At 43.2% G+C, this 27835-nt stretch overlaps 1 protein-coding gene across 8 annotated transcripts in view; it reads left to right on the top strand.

Moving 5' to 3' along the window:
• Window positions 1–27016, top strand: part of LDB3 (LIM domain binding 3) — a 136057-nt gene extending 109041 nt beyond the window's left edge. For 5 of the 8 annotated variants that reach the window (XM_088129624.1, XM_088129634.1, XM_088129666.1 and 2 more), the window contains 7 exons: window positions 3573–3620; window positions 5663–5802; window positions 10826–11138; window positions 13502–13682; window positions 14943–15063; window positions 16327–16442; window positions 17003–27016. In XM_088129624.1, coding sequence (XP_087985750.1) covers window positions 3573–3620; window positions 5663–5802; window positions 10826–11138; window positions 13502–13682; window positions 14943–15063; window positions 16327–16442; window positions 17003–17092 — 1009 coding nt within the window. In that variant the 3' untranslated portion in view covers window positions 17093–27016. The remainder of the gene's footprint in view (window positions 1–3572; window positions 3621–5662; window positions 5803–10825; window positions 11139–13501; window positions 13683–14942; window positions 15064–16326; window positions 16443–17002) is intronic. The other 3 variants (XM_088129658.1, XM_088129648.1, XM_088129643.1) reach the window with 2 other exon arrangements.
• Window positions 27017–27835: the final 819 nt, after the last annotated feature.

Genomic DNA, 27835 nt, shown 5'->3' with positions numbered 1-27835 from the left:
ACTAGAGACGGAGACTGGTGGATGCATCCAACTGGACAGGAAATGCTTTTTCTGGCAGATTTGCTGACCTTTTGAACAGACAAGTGAAGATCTAAAAACATTAATTCACAAATGGGTCTAACTATGATCAATCCATATTCAAAATTTACCAACGATGTTTGCAAAGTGAAAATAAGTTCTGGTCTTGTTCCTTTTCATCATCTTCAATTGGATTATCAGCCACGTTTTAAACACCCAAATAAATAAGAACCTTTCAGGGAGTGGGAAAGAGAGAGCACTTTATTCAGTTAGAGATGTATTAATTGATGGGAAAATGTTTTCTGTTGAATATATTCTGCAGAAAATGAGTCACAAGTTCCAACTTGGTTTCAAATGAGATGTGCAAGACTACAAATGTTTCACTAGAAGATGTTCAGAATTTAATTACGAAATCTGGCTTTGGTCCAGAAGTCATGCTGCTTGAAATGAGGAGGAGATGGTGGTAGTCTGAGTCAAGAGCTGTTAGTCAAACCAAAGAATCTGAAAAGTCTTAAATGCATACTATCGGCACAAAAGGAGTACAGAACCAGTCCCAAGGTCTGAAGCTGAATTGGTCACAGGAATTCAGAGACAATCAAAAACAGGTGCTCAGACCCCATAGAATTAACCCCCAAAGTCGAACTGAAGTTTGCTAATCAGCCTGCATTAAGAGGTATCAAATCTCACCCCTATTTCAGCTGGTTCCAGGTCTTGGAGAATCAGGAAAGAGGCTGGCCCGTTCATCTTTCCAAGACTCTCAAAGACCCTTGAGCTTCGGTCTAAGATATTCTCCGAGCTCTTGGAGTCTCATTTGGCCAGTGTCTCCCAGTATCAGCTAGATAGAATGCTATTTGTGCCCATAATTTAAAATCAAAGACATCTCTGTAGTACTACCTAAACTTTTATGTTTATATGCAACAGGATCTGTTCAAAATCTGAAGAAGGATAGGGAAAGGACTTGGGGTTTGAATTTCATGAGCCAGCTTAGGACTCTTTGTGGTATCAATTTCCTTTTAAATCTGTTTCAACAAATCACCATGAATTAGAAGTGTGCAAAACTTAATTTCTCCTGGCACATTCCAAGAGTGGAATGGGCATACTGACAATCAGGTAGGACATGGGTATCAGAAGTGGTCCAACCTCGAAAGAGGCCATGTGACATTGGCACAGAGTTTGGAACAACCAGTTTCAGCACTGGATTTCAGGTCTTTGTCAAGGTTGGAGCTCGAACAGATGTTTGGGCAATGGAATGTGACCTGCCAAGATCAGAATATTTCAACCTTTAAAAACATTTTTTTTTCTCAAGAACTGTGAACTGAAATAATTCATAGATAGTAACATGCAGTATCCCCTTAACATTTGGATGTTCAAACTACCATCAAGTTGTTTTTGACTCCTAGCTATTCCTCCCTAAAATTGCATTATATTAATCCACTCTTTCTTCTGTGAGTTTCACCCAGAGTTTGGCAATAAATCTCTCTCTAGAACCTCCCGCATGCTCCGGAGCTAGCAGCAAAGAGACAAGGACATGGCATGGATAGGACAGCTCTTTTTATGGTGGATCCAAGAAACTCTAATCATGAAGGAGACCAGCTATTGCAGATTCAAGCAATACAACCCTCTGTTGTTAAGAGACCCAGGATTTAAGTCTAGGTCCCCTTCTCCTGTCTATACATGGTGACCAACATCCTGCTGTTCATCTCTTGATCTTGGATATGGTGGCCATCTATTTTGATGACAGCTTTGTCTCAAGCTCTTTACTTTCCAGTCATGCTAACATCAATCCTCCCATTTCTGGACAGTGTTTGTACTTGTACTGGCATATATTACCATCTCTGGAGCAATGCTCGTTTAGCTAACCACTTTGACTGAATGTTTTTGAGAAATTGGAAAGATTGCACAATATTCCTTCATAAATAACACTAGTGTGGCTTGATTGTTCCCAAGGAGATATAAAATGCTGCACCAGGAGAAATTAATTCGTTTGTTAGCTGGCAGATTTATTACAATGAAGTGTTACAAAAATAAAGTGCATCTTTTTCAAATCAGTGGTATTTAAAAGAATGGGAAACCTCATCAGCTAAAAATTTAATGCAGTAGCAAAGTACCTTGGAGTGCTGTTTTATATATAATTTTTATTAAAGAAATTTTTAACAAAGTAAAAGCCATAAGAGAAAGAAAAGATAATAAAGAAGAGGAATAAATAGTGAAGAAAGAAAATATAAAAAAATAGAAATAGAAATAGAAATAGAAATAGAAATAGAAATAGAAATAGAAATAGAAATAGAAATAGAAATAGAAATAGAAAGAAAGAAAGAAAGAAAGAAAGAAAGAAAGAAAGAAAGAAAGAAAGAAAGAAAGAAAGAGAGAGAGAGAGAGAAAAGGAAAAGGAAAAGGAAAAGGAAAAGGAAAAGGAAAAGGAAGATTATAGAGAAGCAGCTTCCAACCTTCTTGACAGCGGTTATAAATACATTTATATTTTACTTTCTCTCTCTAAAGTTACATCATAATTTCCTTCTTTCCATAGCCTACCCTTCCTAATCTTCAAACCCATAAATCACAAGTTCATCTTTCTCTTTTTTCAGCAAAAAGTCCATAAGGGGTTTTCGGTCACTAATAAATGTGGTTGTTGATCTTTCTCTAATCAAACAGGTTAATTTGGCCACCTCTGCTAGTTACGTCATCTTGACCAACCATTCCCTCTTTGTGGGTGTTTCAGAGTCTTTCCACTTTTGCACATATAATAATCTCACAGCAGTAATCATATATAAGAATAATCTTCCATGGCTCTTTCCTTGGGGTTTAAATAAAAATCGTTTTACTGACATTTGGCCTTGACTAAATGCATCAACATAAGAATTGCTAATATATGGCTTTGGTCTATCTATACAAATGAAGTTAAGACTGAAAATGTTGGATGTGGACGATTAACATTTTGCATCTCTCCTTAAGGTTATAATTGCATGTATACAAGTTATCCTCCCAAATTTTGTTCTTTCCCCCCTTTTGAATAGTTTCTATTTGTTGTTGTTCTTATGTTGTTGCTGATGTTCAGTGTTGTGTCAATCACCTTTTACACAGCTGATTGTCTTTAATTTTTCTAAAGGTGAGTCCTCCTCTTAACCTGCAAGTACAGAACTGTCCTCATGTCAGGATTTTTGTAAAACCACTTAACAGCACTGCATGGGGACACAGAGCTTGTCTGGAGACTTCCTTGTGTCTTGCCTCCAACCTATATCTGACGGTCAAGCTGCAGTGCTCTGCTCCTTGTCATCTGTCCAGCCACAGTCACAAAGGAAAGACTGTGCTAGATCTTTCTAAATTATAGCCCAAAACAAGCCTTTTCTCCCCCTTCTCCTCCTCCAACTCAGCCACAAGGATTTGGAAGGATTCTCTTCCTGTATTTTATCTGCTGCGGTGAATTTCGACCCTTCCACGTGTCTCACCTTCTTACAACCTTTCACAAACCTTGTTTTTCACTGGAACTGTCATGCCTCCATCACGACTGATTTTATTTTTCTGCATTTAAAAAAACACTGTTTGTCTTTTTTTAGCCTCCGCCATCATGCAGCAACTTCTGTCTCCTACCAGTCCCAAAAGAGGTATATCGCTCAAAGTGTCTCGCTTTCCGTCTTCGTTTGACAGCTGATCCTTAGTAAAGTATTAATCACCTTCTTATCTACAGTGGCTTCCTTTCTCTGACGACTAATAGTTTCCAAACTTAATTCTCGCTTGCCCTGCAGTCAAGTCTCTGCGCTTTCGGTCTTTCCGAGCTGTCCTTGCAAATCACTGTTGGTTCCTTCCAAAGTTCAACCTTAATTTTCTACTGCTGAAATTTAGATGGATCTCTTTTTACGGCTTTGCTAGAATCTGTAAATTAATGAAGGATTGTGCTTTGTGCTCCCTTTCAGGAGACTATGTATTTTCACAGTGACAAATTCTAATTTGCCTTCCTACTTTGCTCCGAAAAGTTCTTGTTTCATTCTTGCAAGGATTGCATTGAAGATTTGTGTTTTTCATAATTATTCTGTGGACTTCCAAATGAGGTTTCCTTCAGATTGTTTTCCTCTAGAATAACAGCATATTGTAAAGCAATTTATTATATGTATATGTGTGTGTGTGTGTGTGTGTATATAAACAACAATCGCATACGTTATTCGTCTATTTTTGTCATGTACACCACCCTACAAAGGCTCTTTCCTGGAAGCTAGTCAAGAAATAAAGTAATAATGAATAAATATATTCATCTATCTTTAGGGTAGTGACTTACAGCTACAATTTGACTCCCTTTGGTGTCATTGTAATGCATGTACATAATACAAATTTAGAAAAACACTAGGGTTTTTTACAAAAGGTTTGCAACTAGACCACATATAGGAAATGAATCACATTTAAAATCCAGGATGATCTTTTATACCAGTAAATGGCCTTTGTACTTGTAGGATCACAAAAGTTATTTTACCAGCTTTTCCCTGGACATACTGATTTTAAATCAGGGATGGCCTAACACGATCTGGTTACAGTTTCCTTGCAAGAAACAGAAAATGGTTGCAAAAAGGTGCCAGATAGCATACTTCTGAGTTTTGTGGGGGAAACAAACACTCAGGTTATGGTCAGGGGTACTGCCAGCTTCTTAATGGAGTATGATGGAGCAAACTGCTCCCCTGGTGAACCCAGCGGTGAAGTAAAGAGGGAGCTGCTGAAAAATGATTTGTTTCCAGCCATGCTCCAGAGGTAACCTTGTTCCAGCCGGGGCATTGTTAGGAAAAGGAACAAGGGTGCAAAAAGAAAACAGTGTCTGTTTCTTTTGAAAGAACCCCACTATTTACAACCACATCCTGGCCTGAGATTCTAGCAATGACTCCAGGAAGAGCCAAACCAGGATCTTCCAGGCTAGGCACAAACCACACCTTGATGCCTTCAGACCCTGGAATGACTCTCCTCGCCCTGGACGGGGTGCCTCCGCTATTGCCCTGGGGAAATACAACAGAAGAAGGGCAGCTCCTGAGCCAGAAGGCAGCCCTTCCAGCGCAAAAGAAGAGGATGACTCTGAGCATCCTCAACCTTGGCGAAAGGGGGAGGCTTCAGCCCTCCAATAAGAAGCTGGGGGGTACAGATGTCCCATTCAGGAGGAAATGCTGTCTAGATCTAGGATGTTTTCCTTCTTCAAAGAATCCATTGCCTCCACTGGTCATCCTGTTGAAGGACATTTTTAGAAGGGCCCTCTTACTGTATCTGCTCTATTGCCATATTCCACGGGCACCAGATTTCTTTCCACTTGAGTCCATGCTGGGGCCCAGATGCCACCAGGTAAAGGGAACCAATGTTATCTTTCCTGTATCTGAAACAAGAAAACCTCCCCTTCTTAATCCAATAACCCTGGAGCTGGCTTTCTGATGTTATAAACGCTCTACAGATATGCTAACAATATTTGATTTTCTCCTTTTTAAAATGTTACCCTGTTCCTTACAATGCAAATATTGAAAGGGCCTATTAACTGTATGAGGCTGGTAGGTGGTACCTCTCCATGCTTTCTTCTGGAGCTTCCAAGGAAGAGTTCATCACGTTGTGTGGGAGCCATCATTCTCCAGCTCTTTGCTCAGTCTTGATTTTCTGGTGAATGCATGATCTGCTTTGATTTTAGAGGCCCCGGCCAAGCATACACCTCAGCCCCAGCTTCCCACGGCCCAGCTGTTTACTCAAGCTACAGTGAAGCCGCGGTGCCTGCTTCAAAGCCAAGAGTTGTGACCACTGCGAGCATAAAGCCCTCGGTCTATCAGCCAGGTAAGGGGATTTTGAAGGGTATCCTTGACTACATCTAATAATGCTCATTAAAGGGGGAAAAAGACCCTTCAGAAAGAAGAAAACACAGCACCCTGTTAATCCTAGGATGGTTGGATAGTGGGTCTTTTCACTGTTTCTTTGAATAAATGTAGCAAGCTTTTTAGACATACTGTCATGCATTATGAAGCTGAAGTTTCCTTGGAGTTAAGCTCCTGATAACTTCATGAACATATTTGTATAGTTTCCTTGGGAACAATACAGGAATGATTGCTATTGCCTTCTTCTAGAATGTCCCTGTCTGGTACACATATCTCAAATTTTCTGGTGGTCTCCCATCCAAGTACTAACCATTGTAGAACCATGCTAGATTTTTCTTCAGTCAGCCAAGATCACCCTCAACATGGTTTGGAACTGAAATTCAGCTAGGCAGTTGGCCAAGAGATCCAGGGGTCCAAAAGAGAAAAAGATTCTGGAATCTGGTGCAGCCTTGCCGTACAGTGAAGGAAAAGCTGGGAAGCACACAGCTGTTTCTGTTGTTGGCATTTCCTGAAGGACTCTGCACATCTGAAAAGAACAGGGCTTTTCAAAACAACCACCACAGGCATTTGTTCATATCTCATTGGCCTAACTAGCTATCTTTCCTAACACGGTTAAGAGAATTCTGCATTCCACTGTTTAAGTAAGGCCACTGCTTAATACTTGCTTAAAACAACTTCACACCCTCCTGTTTCTAGAGTTCCTCAGAAATCAGAAGTTTAGTCCTTGTTCACAGAATGGCCAGCAGATGGCAGGACATTCTAGGTTTCCCCCCATGATGATCTCTGAGTCTTTCTGTTTCTAGTAACCAGGATAGGAACCAGTTCAGATGGGTGCCGGCATCCGGGTGGCACAGTCCTTTCATTATTGTAGCACCTCAGAAGAAGACTTAAGCCCTTCCACATTTTACAGAAGTCCTCCCCAGAATAAAACAGTAGAATCCAGACATGGTGGGATGAGGTTCACTTAAGAATAAGGAGAGGATCACTCCTTTGAATGTTCCCTGAGCTGTTCACTGTTTTAACTGCCTGACAGTTAGAAACTCACATAGCAAAGAGCAGGTATGGCTGCAATGTTCCTTACTTATAAGATGATTATTTTTTGTTTCTCTATAGTTTTAAGGAAGAAAAAGCAACTTTAACATTTAAATTAGCATTCTCCGGATAGCCCTTCCTACCCACCAGCTGTAACCCTTTACAGAAATGCTTCTGTATTTACAAATTAAAATACAAATTTACAAATTTTGCAAAATATATTTTGTGTATCTGTATTTACAAAATAAAAATTTAACATTTTTTATTTTGTAAATTTGGGCTAAATTTTTCAAACAAGGGATATTTTTGCTATGGAAGCCCTTTCAAATAAGACTTTCCTGTCAAAGGGATCAGTCCCTTGAGAATTCCTCCATGTTTGAAATGCTTCTAAAGGAGAAAAGAGGGGAATTAAATGAGTTCATTAAAAAGGTCAAGGCCGCTTCAGCACATTTGAATAAATACTATAATTTAGGGTGCAATCTTTTATGCAGATACCTGGAAGGAAACCAATTATTTGGGATCAACTTCCCTTCAGGTATTCCAGCCCTAAACGCAGCTACATTATAAACTTGGAAGAGACACATTCTGGTACAAAGTGTTTCGTAAAGGGATAGCTAAACTTTTCCAGATTAAAACACTAAATTATCAAGCTGAAATTATGGGCCGTTGATCTAAAGAGGCTACAGCCCATTGTCATTTTCCCCATTGGAAAACGACTCAGTTGCAAGTCCTGACTCCATTCCTAGGCTTCAGAAATCTGGGCCCCTTCAGTTTTCCACGAGGAATGGAGTACTAAGGGTGGAGAGCTGGAGCAAAGCTGGCATCAGCAGATCTACTTCCCACCTCTTCACCTTCATGCCTGGTTTGAAAATGAGAAGGAGCGATGCGAAAGAAGCCCCAACAGGTCCAAGCCCTCAGGAGGGAGCAGCATCTAACTGACCTTGCCTGATGCCAAAAGATCAGCCGAGTCAGACCTGCTGCGTGGATGGAGACTTCTAAGAAACGCCAGGCCTCTAGTCTAGATGGGAGGAAGGCACTGCCAAGCCTCCAGGGGTGTTGCAGGGTATGATAAATAAGTCAAGATGGCAGCTGCATTAGTGCAATTGAAGCTCCGCCTGTTAAAAAATGCACACGAACATTTTGTTTTGTTGATTTTGTTATTCATTAGATCATTGTGGTCTGGGCTGTCTGTCTCATTTAATGCTTTTAGCTTCTAGTTCTGTAGTTTCTAGTTCTGCATGCTGCCCAGAGCCCATTGGAGATGGGCGGCCAATACACTTAAACAAACAAATAAATGAATAAATAAAAATAGGCAGAACTCTGACTGCGCCATCACGGCTCCATCCCAACCATTTTCACCGTAGTCCTGCAAACCTCTTATGTACCATGGCCAAGAAAACTGCATGGATATGTCCATAAGTCACAAGGAATCGAGCTCCAGGCGTTTCAGCAGAATAAATGGCAAGCAGACGATGTGTGGCAGGAAGTCCACCAACCGTGAAGTTGAACAGCAGTCATTAGGAAGGGTGGGAGGCACAGAGCAGAGGGTGGGGACCATCAGCACCAACCACACAGCAACAGCCGTATGCCCAAAGGGCTGGGACGAGCTGCATTGCAATGTTGATCCCTGTTCCTAACCTACTATATTCATTCTGGTACTGTGAATTCAGTCTGTGTCTGAAGACCAACCCCCCTGATTTTGCAGGACTCCTGACTGTATAGCAGAAGCACACAGGTTTTATTCCTAGATTTGAAATTGTCATGTACAGGCTGGTGCAAGATTCTGGAGTCCGCTCCCTGCATAAATGATCTTAAGATATAGGAATCAGGGCTTACTGAGTTAAGCATGCTAAAATAAGCAAATCTGGATTCTTCAACCGGAAGACAGAAGAAAAGAATTCTAGCAGATCAAGAAATCATCTTGTTGAATTATCATGTGGCTTAGCAAGGGGGAATCTTTTGAACCTGGCAATTAAAGACAAGATATTGCCCTCCAAAGCTTTGAGTGACTTAATACTGTAAGACATCAAGAGCTTGAGAGTGGGGAAAGGACTTCGTTCGTAGATTTTTAAGTTTTGTTTACTATGTTTGCATGAAGGAAAGAGGCCCTGGGCAAAGGTGGGGATGGAGTGAGGCACAGGAGCTGGTATGAAGGAAGGAAACCAAACCAAACCAAATCAGAAATTAAAAGAAAGCTTTCTGTTAAGCATAGAGCAAAAGGAAGAACAGAGAAAGACAAAACAATGTTCCAAAATTTAATTGTTATTAAAAGCTACACCATGCAACCTATTAGCAATCCAGGATTTAGTCTGCAATTTCTTTGTCTTTTGGTGCTGATGAAACCTTGAAAGTTAGAGCTGAAAAGCATTTTAGAAGATGTTCAAGTCCAGCCTTTTGCTTGATACTGAATTTGCCATGCAACCTCTATTCCATTCCACCCAGGGAAAGGAAGCCCACCAAGTTCTGGGTCCTGCAGAATTAGACACTGTCATAAAACCTGGGTCCACTAAACCAGCAGCCAAGTGGAGCCTCCATGTTCAGAGGCTGTTATATCCAGTTTCCAGAGTAGGAAACCAGAGTTATGAATGCTAATGCAACTTTTATCTTCATGAGAACTAGGGAAGGTCAACTCTGAGATGCTTCCTCAGGTACAGTTCTGGCCCGGACTCAGATTTCTTTTATCTGACCTTTGTCTTGGTTGCAGCTCTTCCTCCTGTTCCTCAAGGTTATTCCTTCTTCCCATTACATTAGGGCACCTTTTAGGGTACTACATTTTCTCAGGGTGGAAAAAAGTGCAACATTAGCCACTGGAATTAATGAAAGTTAGTGGCTATAATACAGTGAAACATGTACTAACTAGGTGTGAACAACAACAACAAAAGAAGCCACAGAAGGAAAGGATAGCTGAACATTACCCAGTTATTGGTAGTTACTTTGCCCTGGACATCCCAGCTGCTAGGAGATAGAGATATTAGAAAAATAACGTAAAAGCCCAGTACAATGCCATTGGATTTCAGAAAGGATCATATTCTAACCCTATGGATCATTTCTGAGAAACAGCGGAAGAGATCAGTAATCCACCAGACAATACTACAGTTGTCCCATCAAGAAGAACCAGACCATCTCAGAAGGAAATGTTCTTGGAAGGGGACTAGGGAGTCCGTCAATGAAGGAAGAGGGAAATAGTGGGGCTTCCGGGAGAAAGACAAGTTTCCAAACTTTTTAATAGAAAAAAAGAGACAGGATAGAGGAGTCAGGAACGGTGCCATGGGGGAGATGAAATATTTTCCATTTAGGGAGATTGATCTTCCAGCTGTCCTCCTTACAAAACAATTGTGCAAGGCAATACATACAAACTATAGGCTTGGAGAGTTGGGAATTTCTTCCAACTTGTTTCTTTCTGGGGGGGAAAAAAACATGATATCATTGCAGTCCAACTCTGCTCTTAGCTCCAGAGAAGAAAGGAGAAGAAAAGTCAGACTGAGAGGAAGCCACTCTTGGCCATTGCTGGTTGCTAAGGTTATGCGCTGCTCAACTTTTTCTAGACTTCAGCAGCACAATATCCAAGGTACTGCCATATTTGGTCACCAGGAAGTCAGGAAATTTCTGCAGAGAAATGCCTTAAGTCTACCATAACCCTCACTATGTTATGTTTCCACAAGGATGTTTCACTTTTTTTCCAAATAAAGTCTAATGGCTGCAGGGTTGATATAGATGACCTTGTTAAAGATAGCCAAAACAGGCTAAATAAATGGTTCTTGTAGTTTATTTGGCTCCAAAGACAGAGGATTATCCAATATCCTGGGTCTGCTGCAGCATCAGATTTTGAAAACGGGCTAAGCAGCATTAAGGTCGTCTGAGGCTGCTGCGGTGTGAAGGGGAAAGTCCTGATGAATATTGTGGTTTGCAAAAGCAAAAAATGAAGATTGTTAAATGAAATTTCTTGTTTACAGCAGCTCCAGCACCAGCCCCACCATCAATGTCCACACATACCTATACTTCAAGCCAAGCTGAGCCTGCAAGTCGCCCACCCTGGATCACAGATGACTCATTCTCCCAAAAATTTGCTCCTGGAAAAAGTACAACCACCATCACTAAGCACATTCTGCCAAAGGGTGCTCCGGTGCCCCCATCTTCAGCCCCACCTCCCTCAATTCCTGCGTCTGTCCAAGCTCCTGCTATTGCCCGGGGGACAATCCAAAGAGCAGAACGTTTCCCAGCCAGTAGCCGGACTCCACTCTGTGGGCACTGTAACAGCATCATCAGGTACGTCCATCACGTTCTTCTGTGTAAGGGGAAGGAGAATCACTGCACCCTGGGGGAGCACAGTTAACTTTATGCCGGGACCAGAAGGAGACTGAAGATAGTGGACCAGCTTCCCTAGAGAAAGTGTTTTTATGGACAGTCTCCACCTGTACCATTCAGCCCTTGAAAAGCAGAAACTCTGTTCTGGGGCACATACTAGATTCATGTTGGACATCGAAGATGGCTTACACATTTTTCCCCAATCTGATCACTCCCAAGGTGCTGAACTACAAACTCCATTATTCCCAACACAGCTGGTTGTCCAGTTTGGAGAAACAGAAATCTTACTGGTGGCCATCCCAAACTAGCGTAGAGTTTTCTGCAACATTGTCTTTCAGCTAGGAGGAAATAGATGAGTTCAGGGGTTCCCAGAAGGATGGAAGTTGGAAAACCTTCCAGTTAGAGCAGTTTACATCTTGAGGCCGGGCTAGATGTAATTTCCAGAGATAACATCCTGTTTTTGCTGTAAATAGAATGTTATCGGATTTCATGTTTTAAATCGGCAAAGATTCCTGTATGATAGTACATACTTTATAGTGATTGAAATAAATAAAACATAAAGGTGAAAAAAGAAAGTAAGGAAAAATGAAAAGAGGATGCGTAAGATATCAAAATAAAGTTAATTCAATCCTTAAACTTATTCAGTCTAGACCATATAAACACATATGGTTCCATCTTCTCATTTTTTATTATTGACTAAACTTCACCATAATTTTTAGCATCTGGTTTCCCTGCAACATCTGTTTTTTGGTCAACACTTAAAACCAAGACATTCTTTCCAAGGGCCGTTCTCACAGAGTCCTTTTCAGCAAGATTTGTTGAGAAAAAATGGATGGAGTTCCAAGAATTCCAGCAACTGAACTATTTCCTATCTACAACCAATATACCCCTGTGTGCATCAGGGAGGAGACTTTCTGAGTCTCTTCCTAACAGCCTCCTAAGAGCCGGTGAGGAGGTGGATGGTTTCACCACCTCCTGGCTGTCTGCAGAACGATCTCCTGGATCTTTATCAGCCTGGGAACCAGCCATCACAGGTGGCCTCTTTGACAATCACCATGGCTGCCTATTTGTCACACAGTATGAGTGTGCAGTAATGTGGATCCAAAGTAAAAGGGTGTTTCAGAGCAGATCAGATGATGCCTCTGTGCTACTCCTTAATGCGGTAATATGTTTCCTGGAATCATGCCTCCTGCCCCTATAGTAACAGCATAATCCAGAGAACAGACGTGTTTGATTCCAGGCAAAGCATAAGAGTACGTCTTCCCCTCTCTGAGGCTGGTATACAGTATATTCAAGGATGTCTGTCTGCTTAAGTCCTAATGAAATCAATGACTCCTTAAAGCAGTGTTTCTCAACCTTGGCAACTTGAAGACGTGTGGACTTCAATGCCCAGAATTCCCCAGCCAGCCATTCCACCTTTAATGGAATCTGCATCTAACTTTCCTGCCTAGGAACTCGAGGGTCAGTGTCATTTCTATTTTACAGCACAACCGAGTGCAGATACTGCCCGATCGCTCCTTTCAGCTAATTTAATAGACATTCCTTCTCTGCAAGAAACTGAGAATTGTTGTTCAGAGGAATGTTTGTCTCTGAACAAAGACTCTTGTGGCATTTTAGATGAGCAAATTCTAAAGCAGAAGCTTTTTACGGATTAGACACCTGTTCACGAAGGATGGAGTCTGTAGATGGGTATACAGGGGGCAATTGTAAATGGGGACAGCATTTGGCTATACAATATCAAAATAATACTAAAATAGAGTGTGTATGTAATATGTAAAATAAACCCAGTGGGTACTTCCAGACATGGCTTTTCTTATGCAGTGTCTATGCCCTATTAATGGAATTTTATAAAGGAATCATTTGAAATTATCCCCATTTGTAACTCCGCCATCTTTTCCTACTATATTGTTGTTGTTTTCTGAAAAAAAGAAAAGAAAAATCTGTTAAAGAACGGCTGTGATTGATTGCACTAGCAGCCCCCATCTGAAATCCCGCAGTGGCCATTCAGAACGATGGTGGTCGATGGTAATGTCGTTGTTGTCTCGGGTTTGCTCAATTTGGTTGACCCTCCCTCTATATTTCACCCCTTCCACTCCCAAATGCAGACTGAATTGCTTCTCCCCCACTAGTCCCTGGAAAATGGCATTTTGTACTTTTGATCAAGTGGATTCTAGTCCAAAAGCTTGGTTAGTCTTTAAGGTTTACGTAAAAGGGGGGTTTCTGTGTTTTGTCAGACTAACTCCTAGGAGTCATTGGAACAGGCCCATACAGGCAAGGGATGGAAAAGCAATATACTTTTGATTGTGCTTGATTCATTCTTATAGGGGGCCCTTCTTGGTAGCCATGGGTCGCTCTTGGCATCCTGAGGAATTCAACTGTGCTTACTGCAAGACCTCTCTGGCCGATGTGGGCTTTGTGGAAGAACAGAACAGTGTTTACTGCGAACGCTGCTACGAGCAGTTCTTTGCCCCAACCTGCGCTAGATGCCATACTAAGATCATGGGGGTAAGTCCACAAGCAAACCTGGAGGAATCCTGGCCAAATTACGCCTATGGGGAGAGTCAAGCTACCAGATATGGGCTGCAAAGGTTCGAATGACCACCACGTGGTAGTAACGAGATAGAGAAAACTGTAACTCCCTGCTTCTATGTAATGGTCGTCTGACCTTTGGAAGCCCAGGTCTGGCCATTCTCCAGATGTAAAATTTCAGTTGCAATGAACCCCAGCTAGCAAAGGGATTGAACCTGAAGTTTCATCATCTCCATCAACTCATGAGCATGGGCTGCACCAGAAGAATGGACAGTGGCTTAGAAAACAAGGAACAAGGAACTCTCTTGCCCATCAGTTGAGAATCAAGGCAGGTCTTGGCTTCCATCTGCTGTGCGATACCGAGCACACGCTGTCCATTTTCCTTTTTAGAGTTTCCCGTAAACTAAGCAGGATGACCTGCAAACTTAACCTAAGCTCATCGTTTAGGTTGCTGTGCAAACACTCATTCAAGTTAATTAGACTTATTAACAGTGACTCACCAGTGAGACATCTTGCTAATATAAAATGATACTAGGGTTTTGTCAAGAGTATGTGAGGGAGGGAACGTCAGATTAAATTATGTAACACCACTGTAACTAGGAATTAAAAATCTAGAGAGAAGAAGCCTCGTAAACCAATTGCTCAATAGACAAACATTCATACACAAATTATCCCAGTCCCATTCAGTCCTGATTTTCCCTGACCATTTGAACCACTTTGCCTCAAAGTGGTGTGTTCAAATGTATTAAACGTCCACTATTGCCGTTTTGCTGTTTTTAAGCGGGCATTCACAGGATCATTGGAAATGCAGAATACTGCATTTCCAGCCCCAAAATTTCTCCCATGTGGATATACCTGTAAGTCCCCAATCCCTTTTAGATTAAAACAGCCAGCTTAAGCACACTTTTTGAAGGGTGAAATGAGGTCACACCATCTTTCTCCATCTAATGATTTCCCGGTGCGCTTGACTGTAAACTCCATGAACCCTAGACAGCTCAGCCATTTCACTAGGGATGATGGAAATTGTAGTCCACCACACCTGGAGAACACCTGATTACTCCAGGTTGACCTGCAGGAATTCCATATGAGTTGCTCAGTCTTTTTATTTTCTTTATAGAGGGGAAATAATCACTGCTCAACGAATTAGCCAGTTGGTACAAAAGCTGGCCATCCCTCTGTTCCTTTCCCCAGGACGGCATTTCCGCAAATTCACCCACTTCTCCCTTTGTCTTCCAGGAGGTGATGCACGCTTTGCGTCAAACTTGGCACACCACTTGCTTTGTTTGTGCTGCCTGTCGGAAACCGTTTGGAAATAGCCTCTTCCACATGGAGGACGGAGAGCCCTACTGTGAGAAAGGTGTGGCAAAGTTCCTCAATAGGTTGATGGTCTCAGTTCTTTCCAAAGAAAACATGGTCAGGCTGGATACCTGCTCCTTCTCTACCCCTTCCATTTATTCTTGCGTCTTGCGAGTATTGCCAGATCGCCTTCATGGGCAGCCAATTTTCTGTTAGGGTGGACTTCCAAACTGCAAACCTGCATATTGCTTCAGTCTCCTCTTTTTATCCTTTTGCTCTTTCCCATCCCCAAATTTGCAGGACCTTGGACTTTTCGGGGCCCTGTTTTGCTCGCAGTGACTTTGAAAAGTGACCGCTCATTTGCATTTACTGTCCTAATGCCAGATGCTCTCAAGGGACAAAATGTGAAGCCCTTGTAGAGGGACGTTTGATTCCCAGAAACCATTATGACATGGCCATACAATTTTCTTGACAGTAATATGCCACTCTCTTACTCTTGGATAGTTTTTCAACTTCTGTAAATTCGGTCCTGGGATTTCCTGGTGGACCCATCCAAGTACTAACAAGATCCAATCCTGTTTGCTTTTTCGTTTTTGTTTTGTTTTTTGCAATCAGCCAGTTGGCGTCCATCTGGCTGGGCATTCCTAAGGACATAAAGAGTTAAAAAGAATGAAATTAGCACATTTGGCCCTGGAGTTGAAAATCAAAGTTTGCCAAATCTGGGGATTACAAAAAGGTAATTACTGCTCTAACACCACTAATATTTGTTGTGGAGGAAGTTGGGACAAGCCTATGAACCATAATATTCATTCTATAAATGGTTGCATTTGCAGTCGTGGCTCTGGTGTTGCCTCACCAATCATGTTCAGCCTTGCCCTTCTTCCCACGAGTTCCCCACACATCCTTATTTACTTTCACAACTGCCCTGTGAAACACCGTAAGGTTGGTCAGGCCGAGAGAGATCATCTGGCTGATTTTCCCCCACTGACCGCTGTAAGACAGCAGGATTTGAAACTAGTTCTTCCTGCTCCTAGTCTAACACTCCAACCATCGTGCCACACCAGGGAAGTCAACCCATTCAAAAGCCATTCCAGAAACTTTCACAAGGTTCAGGAGAAATGCAAGCAAAAACAATCCCACTGCTTTTTACCCCATCAGAAGAAGACACTGACAAGCCACTTCTGTCTTTTTGCCCCAAAACTACATGAACATGTCTATGACACCACCAGGAATCAAGTTTGACTCAGGGAGGATTTAATATGTTTATTCTAGGACTTCTTATGTTCTAAACCTAGATTTTTCTCTTTTGTATATATTCTTTTAGACTACGTTGCCTTGTTCAGCACCAAATGTCATGGATGCGACTTCCCTGTGGAGGCTGGGGACAAGTTCATTGAAGCCCTGGGTCACACCTGGCATGACACCTGCTTCATTTGTGCTGTAGGTATCTTCCCAAGGCTGGTGGGTGGGTCGCAGCACAAACACACAAGTGTAGATACCCGAGAGAGGGTCCAGGTGCCTTCTAGATGTTTCAAACTGAACCCAACACCCTTGAGTTATGGCCAACCTGCCAGGGGCAAGAGGTCACGTAAGATGTTCTTCAAAACATATAGAAGAAACCAGGTTGCAGTGCTGGAATGTGACAGGAGGTAGATTTGGATAATATTCATCTGGCTCGGTTTGGTCATTTGGAAAGAAATGACTGACTTAAAAAGTGCATCAGAACCCAAATTGTTTTGCGCATTTAATGCCAACCCATTAAAGAATGTTCCTTGGGGTAAGTCAATAATTTTCTGAAGAAATTGCATGAAGGAATCATATCAACAGCATGCACAGATATCTCTCTTTCTCTCACTGCCTGAAACAGTATCATGGGGGTTCAGCATGTCTTAAGTTAGATTGCTCTCCTTGGCTGATTTTGCAGAACTGAATGAAATGTAGTGACTCCAAATTTCACCTTCTCTGATTCAATTCCACATTCGTATATCTTTCATTTGCAGGTGTGCCATGTGAATTTGGAAGGTCAACCATTTTATTCGAAGAAAGATAAGCCATTGTGCAAGAAGCACGCTCATGCCATCAATGTCTAAAGAAAGACCTGGAAGTTAATAATGAAGTGAAAAGTTTGGGGGTTGATTCAACAAATAAAATAGAGATAACTATGGATTTCTGATGATAGGGAGGGGGAATGGGAGATCATGAATTATGGACGCTTCTAATTATGCTTTTGTATGTGCAGATCTGTCTCTTGCACACAAAAGAGTGAACGAATATTCATAGTTTGACAGTCAACTTTGGCTGCAAATGCCTGAGCAAAATGAACAAAAAGGGGAGGGGGGATAGTTTCTATGTAAGCATACTGGCTAGGAGAGGCTTAGCCTAGTAAAACCCATTAGTGTTAAAAAATAAATAGAATCCTCTCTTAGTATTATAACACAGCTCAAAAATGCCAAATTACCACGGTAGCATAATGTTTTAGAGTCATAGTCTATTGTGATGAGTCAATTAAGTATTCCTCACCAAGCCAACCGAGATATATTCCATTGTTTTGTGTTGTGACTCTTCTTCACACTATTTAGATACGGGATAACTTTTAGATTAAAAAATTTAGGCCACATAGAATGAACTAAAAACACCCCACAGACTGTTCCAATCAAAGCTTGAATCCAAACGCAACTGAAGTCCCCTCTGCATTTCTCCGTAGTGACCCAGTTCCTTTGTATATAGGTGTGGGTTTCCTGCATAAAAATTGTGCTCTTTCCAAGCTGGTAAACTTTGGTGATAAAATCAGTCACATCCTGAATCTTCTCATCAAGAATGCAGTGGCAATTGTGAATGGCTCTTGTCTCATTCACACATTTACTACATCCCCCTAGAGGAGAGCTGTTAGAACATGATTCTCAAAGGACTCTGGATGTGTGTGGACCTCTGGCTTGTGACAGTTGGTAGGAGAGTTGGGGAAAATGAAGCAACAGAGAATGTATTGCATGGAAGAGTAAAGCGTTAACTCAGAGTATCAGTTTTCCTCCAATTGCCAGTATGTAAGGAAAGAGAAAGTGTTGTGATGTATTTTCACTATGCCGTTGACACCTCACTATCAAGCCAACTGACTTAGGGGGAATAACTCATGTAAGAAACCTCTTTGAGGGTGAGGCTCTCCAACTTGGTTGAGACTACTTGCAACAAATGGTAGAAGCTGTAGCCTTTGGATATCTGGAAGACAACACTTTGCTCTTCATTTCTGACTCTTTGTAGTCTGATGCAGGGTTCCTCAACCTTGGCGACTTGAAGATGTGTGCATGAACTCCCAGAATTCCCCAGCTGGGGAATTCTGGGAGTTGAAGTCCACACATCTTCAACTCGCCAGGGTTGAGGAACCGTGGTCTGATGGACAAGCATTTGCCTGGATGATCCATCAGTAAGTCCTTCTCTGAGCTCTTGTAAGCTCTTGCTTGCAATATCAGTGATAGGAAAGGCGGTAATTTCTTTTTGCTGATGATTAGGAAAGTCTACAAAAGGAGAAAGAGGCGGTGGGGAATATCCAGATACTCTTATTTCTTTGCTTTCAAGAATGTGATATTTTGTTTGGCTAAAGTTGGTGCCCTTCACTGGACAGACCTTGAACAAGAGACTTGCGATTCTTTAAAGACGGTGTCTCTGAAGCGTGGTTGTGTTAGCTGCTACAAGGAAAGGAAGCCTGTGGAACCTAGAGTAGTTTTCATTTCTTTCTTTCTTTTTTTTAAATGTTTTTGAACAAATGCTATTTAGGATTTCTGCAAGTATTTACCTATTGAAGCTTTTGTACACTTGTGGTGGGCAGTGTGTATTTATTCTGCATAGCATCTGGATACTTAATCCTTTAGCATCAGGTAATTGTTTTGAAGCCACTGGCTCGTATTTGCTCAGATAAGCACCCTAAATTTAGACATAGGAGGATTCACTCTGTGTCAACAGCGTCAGGAGCTCATTTGAACAAACAACACTGTCATAAAGATAAAATCATTTACTCCAGAGGAGGCCCCATAGTATATGCTCCATCACGTAGCTCCAGCATGAAAGCTTATAATTCCTTATTTATAACAGTTTATAATATTTGTTATTCATTTTAAACAAGAGAGAAGAAAAACAGTTTGATCCTAATCATGTTTATCATCTGAGCTCCATTGACTGGAATTCCTATTTCCTTAGGGCTAAAATCTAAAATGAGAGCTGCGCTAGAGTCCGTTACGCCTTCTCAAAAGTTTTATTTTAAGATCCCCTTGGATCCCCTGAAAGAATAAGATATGCTTTACCGTTTAACTGGAATTAACTGGATTTTAAAATGCTTAACCATGACTGGATCCAGTTCCTCATCAACTGTTTTCTGCAAAGAACAGAACCCACGCTAAAATATTTATTTTTCTAGCGCCATATATAACATTTGTTCCTTCCAATTCAGTCCCTGTTTTGGATAGTTAAGCAAATCTGACATCTATGTCAGACGCCGGGATAGCACTTTAATTCTTGTATCTTGTCCGTGTCACAAGGAACGCACAACTGTGTGATTCGGAATGATTCTTAAAAGAATCTGTAGCATTTCGATCAAACTTTTTATTTCTATTTTTTCTGAGAGATGCGCTTTCATTCTTTACATTTCCGAGCGAGTGACTTAGCGAAAAACAGAATAGCCGGTGACAGCTTCCTATAATCTGAGAAGTCAACAAGGCACAGAGATAGATTCTAATTCACATTAACTTTGGCTGGCAAATTCCACCAGTAACCCAAGAGGGAGTCCCATTTATGGCTTCCAGCAGAATGAAGCTCACCCTCAGCTGTGGGTCATGTGCCCTCTGCACAAAGATAGCACCAACATTATTCCTTCAGGCGTGGCATTAAGCCATAAACGGGACTTGCTTTAGTCTGATTCATCTCATGGTGAGATGAACCTGGTCATTGTGGTTGTTCCACTCTGATTTATTCAGCAAGACATAGTTAAAGAGCAGTGTTGAACCCATCCATCTCATGAACTTTAGGGACTATTCTGGTGCTGCAGATACGGTATGGTTATCATCTCCTTTTGGCTAGATCTACTGCTAATACTCAGATGATTAAACTTGCAAGAAGAGCAAGAAGATGCCACGCTCTGTAACAGCTCGGCCATCTTTAAGTGGCAAACACCCCCAAACAGTATCCCCTTGACTTGGACAGTTTCTAAGCACCGTTCTAAAGAAAGAAATCCATGATTTAAAGATCTTACGTCATACATCTTCCCTGCCAGAGTATGAAAAAAAAATAGCATTCTCAAAATCAGGGCAGAAGGTCTTGTAGCCCACGAACTGCTTCATATGAGGTCTCTAATCAGTTTAGCCACTTCATATGCAAGAGGGCTGTAGGACAGGGTGGTTGCTCTTTGAGACCCGGCTGCTTAGTATATTTATTTAGGATCAAATTTTATTTGAGCGGAATCTCATACATCTATCCTGTTACAAACATTTTTTTTAAAAATACGGGATAGGAGTCATAGACGAGTAGTAAAATAATTGTTCTACAAGAGGAAAAAACACGGGTGGGGGGACCTACGAAGTTTATCCGTGTACTATCTTTATGACAGGTAACAATTACCTTTGATTATGCTAAACTCATCTTGTTATTCTTTGGCTCCGCCAGAAATAATGATGGTGATTTTTGCCTTTTTCTTCCTAATACTGCACCTGTGAATGACCAAATCATAAAACGTGCATATTAAAATGTTCAGAGGATTTGATAGATTATATCAATGACATCCAACCAAATGTTGGGCTAGATTAGTTTTTAATCATACTAAGAAGGAAAAAATCCATTGAAATCCAGTGAGTTATGATTTTAATGGATACTCTGAAACAGGATCCAATTTACCGTAGCTCATATCGTGTTTAAAGCCGAAATGGGCAGAAAACCGTTGAAAACTTTTGGGGTATAATCCAGATCCTATTGAATTCTGTGACAAAACTTTGATTAATTTACGGCTGGCCTTTTGTCTTCTATTTGCCTTAAGGGCAATACATTTTGCTTAAGTGCTAATTCAGAAAGGAAGTCTACCAAAACCAATTGATCAGTGCAATCTAAAAATATCTATCTATCTATCTATCTATCTATCTATCTATCTATCTATCTATCTATCCATCCATCCATCTATCCATCCATGAGCAAAATGAAATAAATTTGGTCCTTCATTGGTCAGTAACTCGGGTGATACACTCTCTGTATACCTTTCTCTGTATCCAGTAATATCAGTGCTAAAACACAAAATAAAAATAATGTTGGGACTCAGGTAAATAGGAAGTCCCCATAATAGATGCATTTTTTTTTTAATGAAGTTATTAACATGTGAGACTGCGTGATTGTTCTCTGCAGCACTCACGCTAGGCCTCTGGGTTTTTTTTTCTTTTTTTTAACATATATGGAAATATTGATACGATACCACAAGTGACCTTACTTTTAAATAAGGTTTGAATACGATCACCCAGGCTTTTTTTTCCCCAGCTGTTCAACATAAAGTGTGTTTATTCATGAAGTGTGAGTTGATATATCTTGCATGGATTATCTGTGCTGACACTAATAAACTATTTTTTAAAAGTATGCGCTTTTTTCTGAACTTATGTGAGTGAAGAAAGAAGGTTCAACAGCCAGAAATACTTTTGTCAAATAAACATCTTCTTCTGAATCTGAACCATCCAAAGTAAATGTGGAAAATTTATACTCTTTCTAAAAGAGCAGTTTATTGCCTGATTTTTCAGCTGAGCTAGGTCTTCTACTTGAGCTTGTTCTACAGATATTAACAGTACAGGGCTATCAGTGCATATAAATTCTTCAGGTAAACTTTCTTTGAGGTCAGTTCACTGGGACAAACAGCCTTATTGGCTTCCAAGAGATGTTTGCATGAATGATGTTGCAAGGAGAATTTAGATCTTGGCTTAACCCAATATGGCCATTTAAAAAAAGAAAACTACATAAACGCCAGCTTTCACACTATTTACACAGAGGAAAGCAAATTGTTACGAGAGGAGCAAATTACAAATTACCTTCTTTTTAGAAAGGGAAGTGATTTCATGAGGCGGTCTTGAATAAAATGGTCCCATCAGTCCATACTAAGCTACATTTATACATTACCAGATATTTATGCTTGCAAGGACAGTTCTGAAGTCTGGGGGGAAAAATCTTCCAATAGCAATGTTGAAATTTGTAAACAATCCGTACATAATAAGGAAGAAAAATGAGAAACTCCCCAGTTTGAGTTGGACTTTGTTTCGGTGACTTCTTAGTCACCGCAGGATAATTTATTATAAATGAATTCAGGGTGAAAGTTTCCGTAATAGAGTTTGGTAAGGAAGTGGGAGCAGGCTCTGAGGATATCCTTTTTCCGCACGAGAGTACCCAATACTTTCAATTTTATACGCAGCGGAAGCAATTAATTGTAAGAGAAGCACAGCTTGGTTTCCTGTGGCTTTACATGCAACAGGAACCATTGTTTAAAGTTTTGAACTGCCCTACGATCTGTGAAACTTCATTGCTCTGATTGTTACGGTTGCTGCAAATGTTGGGTTTGCAGGATTTTATCACCATTATTTCTCAGCACACGCATTCCAGCAAAGTAGGGAAAGATGCAGAATTTGTCATTCACAGTCTGGAACCAGGGGAAATCTTAGTTAACGTGGCAGAATCCACAGTGTTTTCCTTTGCACTAAATCCAATTAAGTGGGATATAAAAGGTCCCTACGGTTTCTGATCATTTTCTTCACACAATTAACATTGATTTACCAAATTAATACCTTGTACAATTCATAGAGCGCTTCAGAGGCAAGCCTATCATTGTTAAATAGGATGTATGAGTTGATCTGGTGGATGTAAATATTCAGAGAATCTGAATGCTGAAAGAGGCTGGGTTTCAAATGCCACCGGGAGACGACAGGAACCTTCAGGGAAACCTGAAATTTGCAGAAATATAAACACAACTTTCAAAATAAAAATGTTTAGGTGGGAAACCCAACTCAAAGGGTATGAAATGCTGGCTATTGAAGAAGAGCAGGCAGCTATTTATTTGTCTGAACAGAAACCTTCCACACTGACATTTTACTGCAGACCTCACACGTTTAACATTTTAGAGTGGTTTCTTCAGGGTTATCCCTACACCAAGGTTACCTTCAATCAGTACTCCTAAAGATGAATCACGTGTTTCTTAAAATACAAATTTTAAGCTGGATTTCAAATGCAAATTAAAAAACAAGAAACCTGGGCTGCCGAATCCGGCAAATTCCAGCTTTTTTTGCATTCCCCAAATGAGGGATTTGTTGAATAGCCTTTCTCTCCCCCGCCGGATGGCAAGAAGGAAGGATGGGGGATGCAACTCTTGAGAGAAATCCTCAAGCTGGGCCTTCAGAACAGAGTGTGACTTCAGTGAACTTTTTGAACTAACCCATTACAGATAATTTCATTAAATGCATACGTGCATATCCATTCATAGGCACCCTTTCATTTGTGCTACAGAATTACACATGCATGCCCATATATCCTAGGTCGTGTTAATGTGGAAGTTTCCGTTCATTCTCCCCAAACTTATCTTTGGTTCCTCTATTAACATCATTCACTAAAGCATAATATTTCAACTGTTACCAACTTACGGGTGCCTATTTTTAAAGGCATCCAAGCCACCTAGATGGCTTTGATTCATCCTTTCTGACATACCTTTTAACTTTTTCATCCATAATTAAACCCACCGTTTCTCTGCACATGTTCATCAACTACGCTTAAGAAGAATTTGGGCCATCTTTATTCAGCCTGTTTCCTCTTTCTCTTAGCATCAGACCCACTACACATCGATAAAATAAAACACTGGCTAAAATGTGCTTTTTCAGTAAGAAAGAAAAGAGAATTTTAGCTTTTACTGTATATAATAATGTGCCGGGTATCTTCAGCACTCTTGGTAGGGAACGGTTGTTAAAAGTATCAGGTTTTGTAACACTGGGCCAAACTGATCGTATTTTTATGTTAAACTAGGGCTAGAATTTTCCCTGCTGCAAAAATGTGGACCGCCATCAGATGGCAGAATATCAGTACTTTCCTTGCCACTCTGCTGCCCCCTGGCGGTCCCCTGCATTGTTGCAGCCCGCATCGGACAGCCCTTGTTCAACAAAGCAGGCATTCACCTAGAAATAGGATGTTTGGAATTAGAGAGGCTTAGGCATCTGTGGCAACCACTGGAAAAAGACACGCATTCACACCCAGTGAGAAAGCTTCATTTATAGCTAAATTTGTCTGAACTCTTCCCTCTGCACTGTGCCAATCCCATCTCCCCCTGTGCCCAGGACGGGCACAGATCGCCCAGGGTGACCAGTCTGTGGTTTTGCACGTCCAATGTTTCCAAACGATGCAAAATCCTTCCCTTAAAGTTGGAATCTCCCGGTATAGAAACTAAAATGTTGCTTGGAAGGAGGACATTTTGGGTGGAAACTGAATTTCCAGGTCACCCCGCGGTCTTGGATGATCCTCGTGCAGCCACAGCCCACCCACCGGAGGACCCTTCAGCTCACAACCTGCTCTGGCTTCCCCGTATTTGCACTGCAAGGCCCATTTGCACATTACAATTTTCCTTCACCAGGATCCTCTGGGATTAGGAAAACAAGCCAAGAAGAAAAGGAGGGTGAAGTTTGTCTGGGTTAGGAGTTAATCCACCCAGGTGCTAAAAAAGGCTCAGACTTTACCCCCCGCCCCAAATTAGGCCTATGGCAACTATTCATAAGCCTCTGTTAGCGTGTTCGAAAGGAGATGCTGAAAAAGAGAGAGAGACACGGAATAAGCGCTCTGAATCCGTGGAAGGTCATTGGGGTGTCAGGTATTCAAATCCATAGATGCAAAATTGCGATTAATTCAGCAAAAGTCACTTCGCACGTTCGGACATCACGATCCATGTGCAAAAGAGGCAGCGTTTGTACACGCAGTGCTGTTTTCGTTATTTGACTCAGACCCCCCACGGGCGGGGGCAGCCTGCCTCCTTTAAAACCAGCGTGTCCAACACCGACAATAACGCTATTGCTTCTCCAGCTACGTCCAAGGGGTCACCGCCCTGGGGTAACGTCGCTGAAGGACGAGCAAGGGCGCTCTTCTTAAATGCATCGACTACTTTCGATGCTTAATTTCCTTTCCTTTTCCTCTTCCGAAGGAGGCGAACCGATTCCAACGCACCCAACTGGCGAGGATGACGTGGCCCCGGGACACGCGGCATCGGTTGCCAGCCTAGAGGCTGGGAGGCCGAGCGCCCAGACTACGTGCCAGGGGCCAAGAAAGCCAAGACGGCGGCCACGACGGTTGGGCCGCCACACTGCCTCGGCCATCTTGACCCTTTTGACCCCGTCCTGCAGACGCTCCTCTTGCCCTGGACGCAGGTTGACCCGGGATCCGACCGTCAGCATCGCTCGGAGCTCGGGCGGGAGGGAAATATCCTCTTTTTCCGTAACGTGCTGCCGAAGCGTTGGGTCCTTCGCGTGCCGGACCTGGGTTCCTCTGAACGTAAAATCTTGATTGATTAATTAATAGACTCCGTCGATCTGCTCAGGTTGGGACGGGCCTTCGACTGCTTGGCGAGAGATCGCGGCAACCCCCAGCCTCGTTTCATGATTTATGCCAGGTGGGCGACGGCGGCTGGCGCCTGGATGTTGCTTGTGCCTTAGCAAGGATTCGTGGTTTTCCGAACGATATATTTGGTTGTTTAACACTGATTCACACAACCCCGAGGACGGTTGGCTAATTTCATGGGCCTCTCGCGTTCCCCGCTCGTTCGCGCGTGGGGCTTGGGCCGGCGGCCTCTTTTCTCCCCTTCTCGAACGCGCTTCACAGAAACGCAGCAGCCCGCCTCTCTGCATCCCCATCTCTGCCAAGATCTCTGCTTGGCCTCCTTTCCAAGAACCGACGGCTCTACCGCATTTCACCCAGGCAGGGCGACCCGAATCATCTGCAATTTGGGACAAAAAAAACCCATTTTCTCCCCTTGGCAGCATTCTCGTGGGGGGGGGGGGGGATTTTTCCAATTTTCCCATCTAAAGAGGAAAAGTGAACATCCACTACAGAGGCCATGTGGCTCATTTATTCTTTGTTTGGGTTCCTGAAAATGTTTATTTGTTCTCCTAAAATTCTCCAGTCAGAAATTGGGAGATTATTTATTTATCGCACGGTATTTATAGCCTGCCCTAATCCTAGGCAGGGAACAAAACGAATGAAACCATGACGCAAAGACAAGGAAGCATTATGTGATCGTGGGTTAATTAAACCCTAGTAAGCCAAATGCAATTTTGCAAGGAATTGCGGAGCACGGCTTTTCCTCCTCCGCCCCCGTTTCTTTTCCTCTGCTCTCTGAGGACCCCGGGGCGTACGGAGCATGCGCGCAGGAGGTGAGAGGAGCGTTCCTTCCCCCCCTCCCTGCAATGTGCCAGGCAGGAGGTGGCGGAGAAGCCCCGCGCTCCCTCGCCCAGCGCCACCTCAGACCTTCGGCAACTTTCGTCGCGGGCTCGGGCTGGGACACGCCCCACCCAAGAAAGGTGCGTTCGGGTCGGGAAAAAAAAGGAACGGGCTCCCCGAACCCGCTCGGCAGCTTCCGCCGCGGAAGGCGAAGAAGCATCCCTCGACGGCGTCGCACTTGGCCGGACTCTTTTATTTTTCCTCCGCGCGGGATGCGAACCACGCTGTTCCCTCCGCCGCCTCTGATTGGATACCTCGGCGCCCCGGGGCGGCGGCCGCCTCCTCTCCAGAGCCGTGATTGGAACCACCCCAAGGCGCAACCCCCCACGAGCGCGCGCGCGCCCGGGCCGTTCCTCTTCTGCGCATGCGCGTGGCCTTCCCAAGGCGCCGTGAGGGGACCGACGGCGGCTCAGCTCGGCCCGGGCGTCGAGCGAGGGACGCCGCCACCGCAGCGCCGCGAGGGCGTCGAGGCCTCCGCTCCCGGTCCCGGGGACGCGCTTCGGGCCCAGCCGACCCTGGGGGACGCCCCCAAGGACGATGACCCGCGGGTGAGCGAGGAAGGCCCTCCTGGCGCGCGGGGGGCGAGGCCTGGCGGGGCCCTTGGCGGAGCGGGGGGCCTGGACGTGCGGGCAGTCCTTCCAGCGCCCCGGGGTCCTGGGGAGGAGCCTCGTGCGCGGCCGCCCGTTCCCGGGGGGGCTGTCCTGGAAAGCCCCCCCCTTTGAAGGTTTGGAAATGCCCGTGGCGCTCCAGGCGCCCCGTGGCCTCGGACGGGGGGGCTGCCCCAGAGACGTCTGGGCAGCCCGAGACTCGGCGCTCCCCCGGCCGTGCCCCCCTTTCCCTCCCGGCTCCCCCAAAGCGTTTCCCCCATAGAGGTTGGAAGGGCCGGGGTGCGGGGCTCCCCTCGGCTTGGGGGGCTGGGAGGCTGGCCCTCCTTGCCTGGGCTCCCTCGGCCTCCTCGCAGCGTTGCTTTTTAATTAAGGAGATCGTTTGTTATCCTTTCTGCTGCACCCCCTAAAGTAAACGAGCGATCAAAGGAGCTGACGGTGCTCCTAATTAGGAGCCTTAATCAAGCCTCGGTAATGCTGCTCCTCTACAGTTGCCCGATATTCAAGACTTGGGCGATCCGGTCGCCCTTGGTTTGGAGAGCATCGGGCTGAGAACTAAAATCACGGTATTTCCTCCCCCCCACCCCAAGAAATCATTATTTGGTAGTGGACTGCCAGCCTTTTGGAAAGTGCTAAAGTACGTCAGAGGTTTCTTAAACCACCGGGTTTGGATGCTGTTGTCGGAGCAGCTGTTTTCTTCTGCTAGAAACCCTGGTTGGTTGGCTCTAATGTTGTGGTTCATTTACCAGTCACTATTTGTTG

This window comes from Python bivittatus, unplaced genomic scaffold (assembly GCF_059951505.1).
Source record: "Python bivittatus isolate LINGU-HERP-01145 unplaced genomic scaffold, Pbiv_v1 ctg000050_np1212, whole genome shotgun sequence".
Classification (NCBI taxonomy): domain Eukaryota; kingdom Metazoa; phylum Chordata; class Lepidosauria; order Squamata; family Pythonidae; genus Python; species Python bivittatus.
Note: the sequence above shows the minus strand (reverse complement) of the source record. Positions and strands in the feature narration are given on the sequence as shown.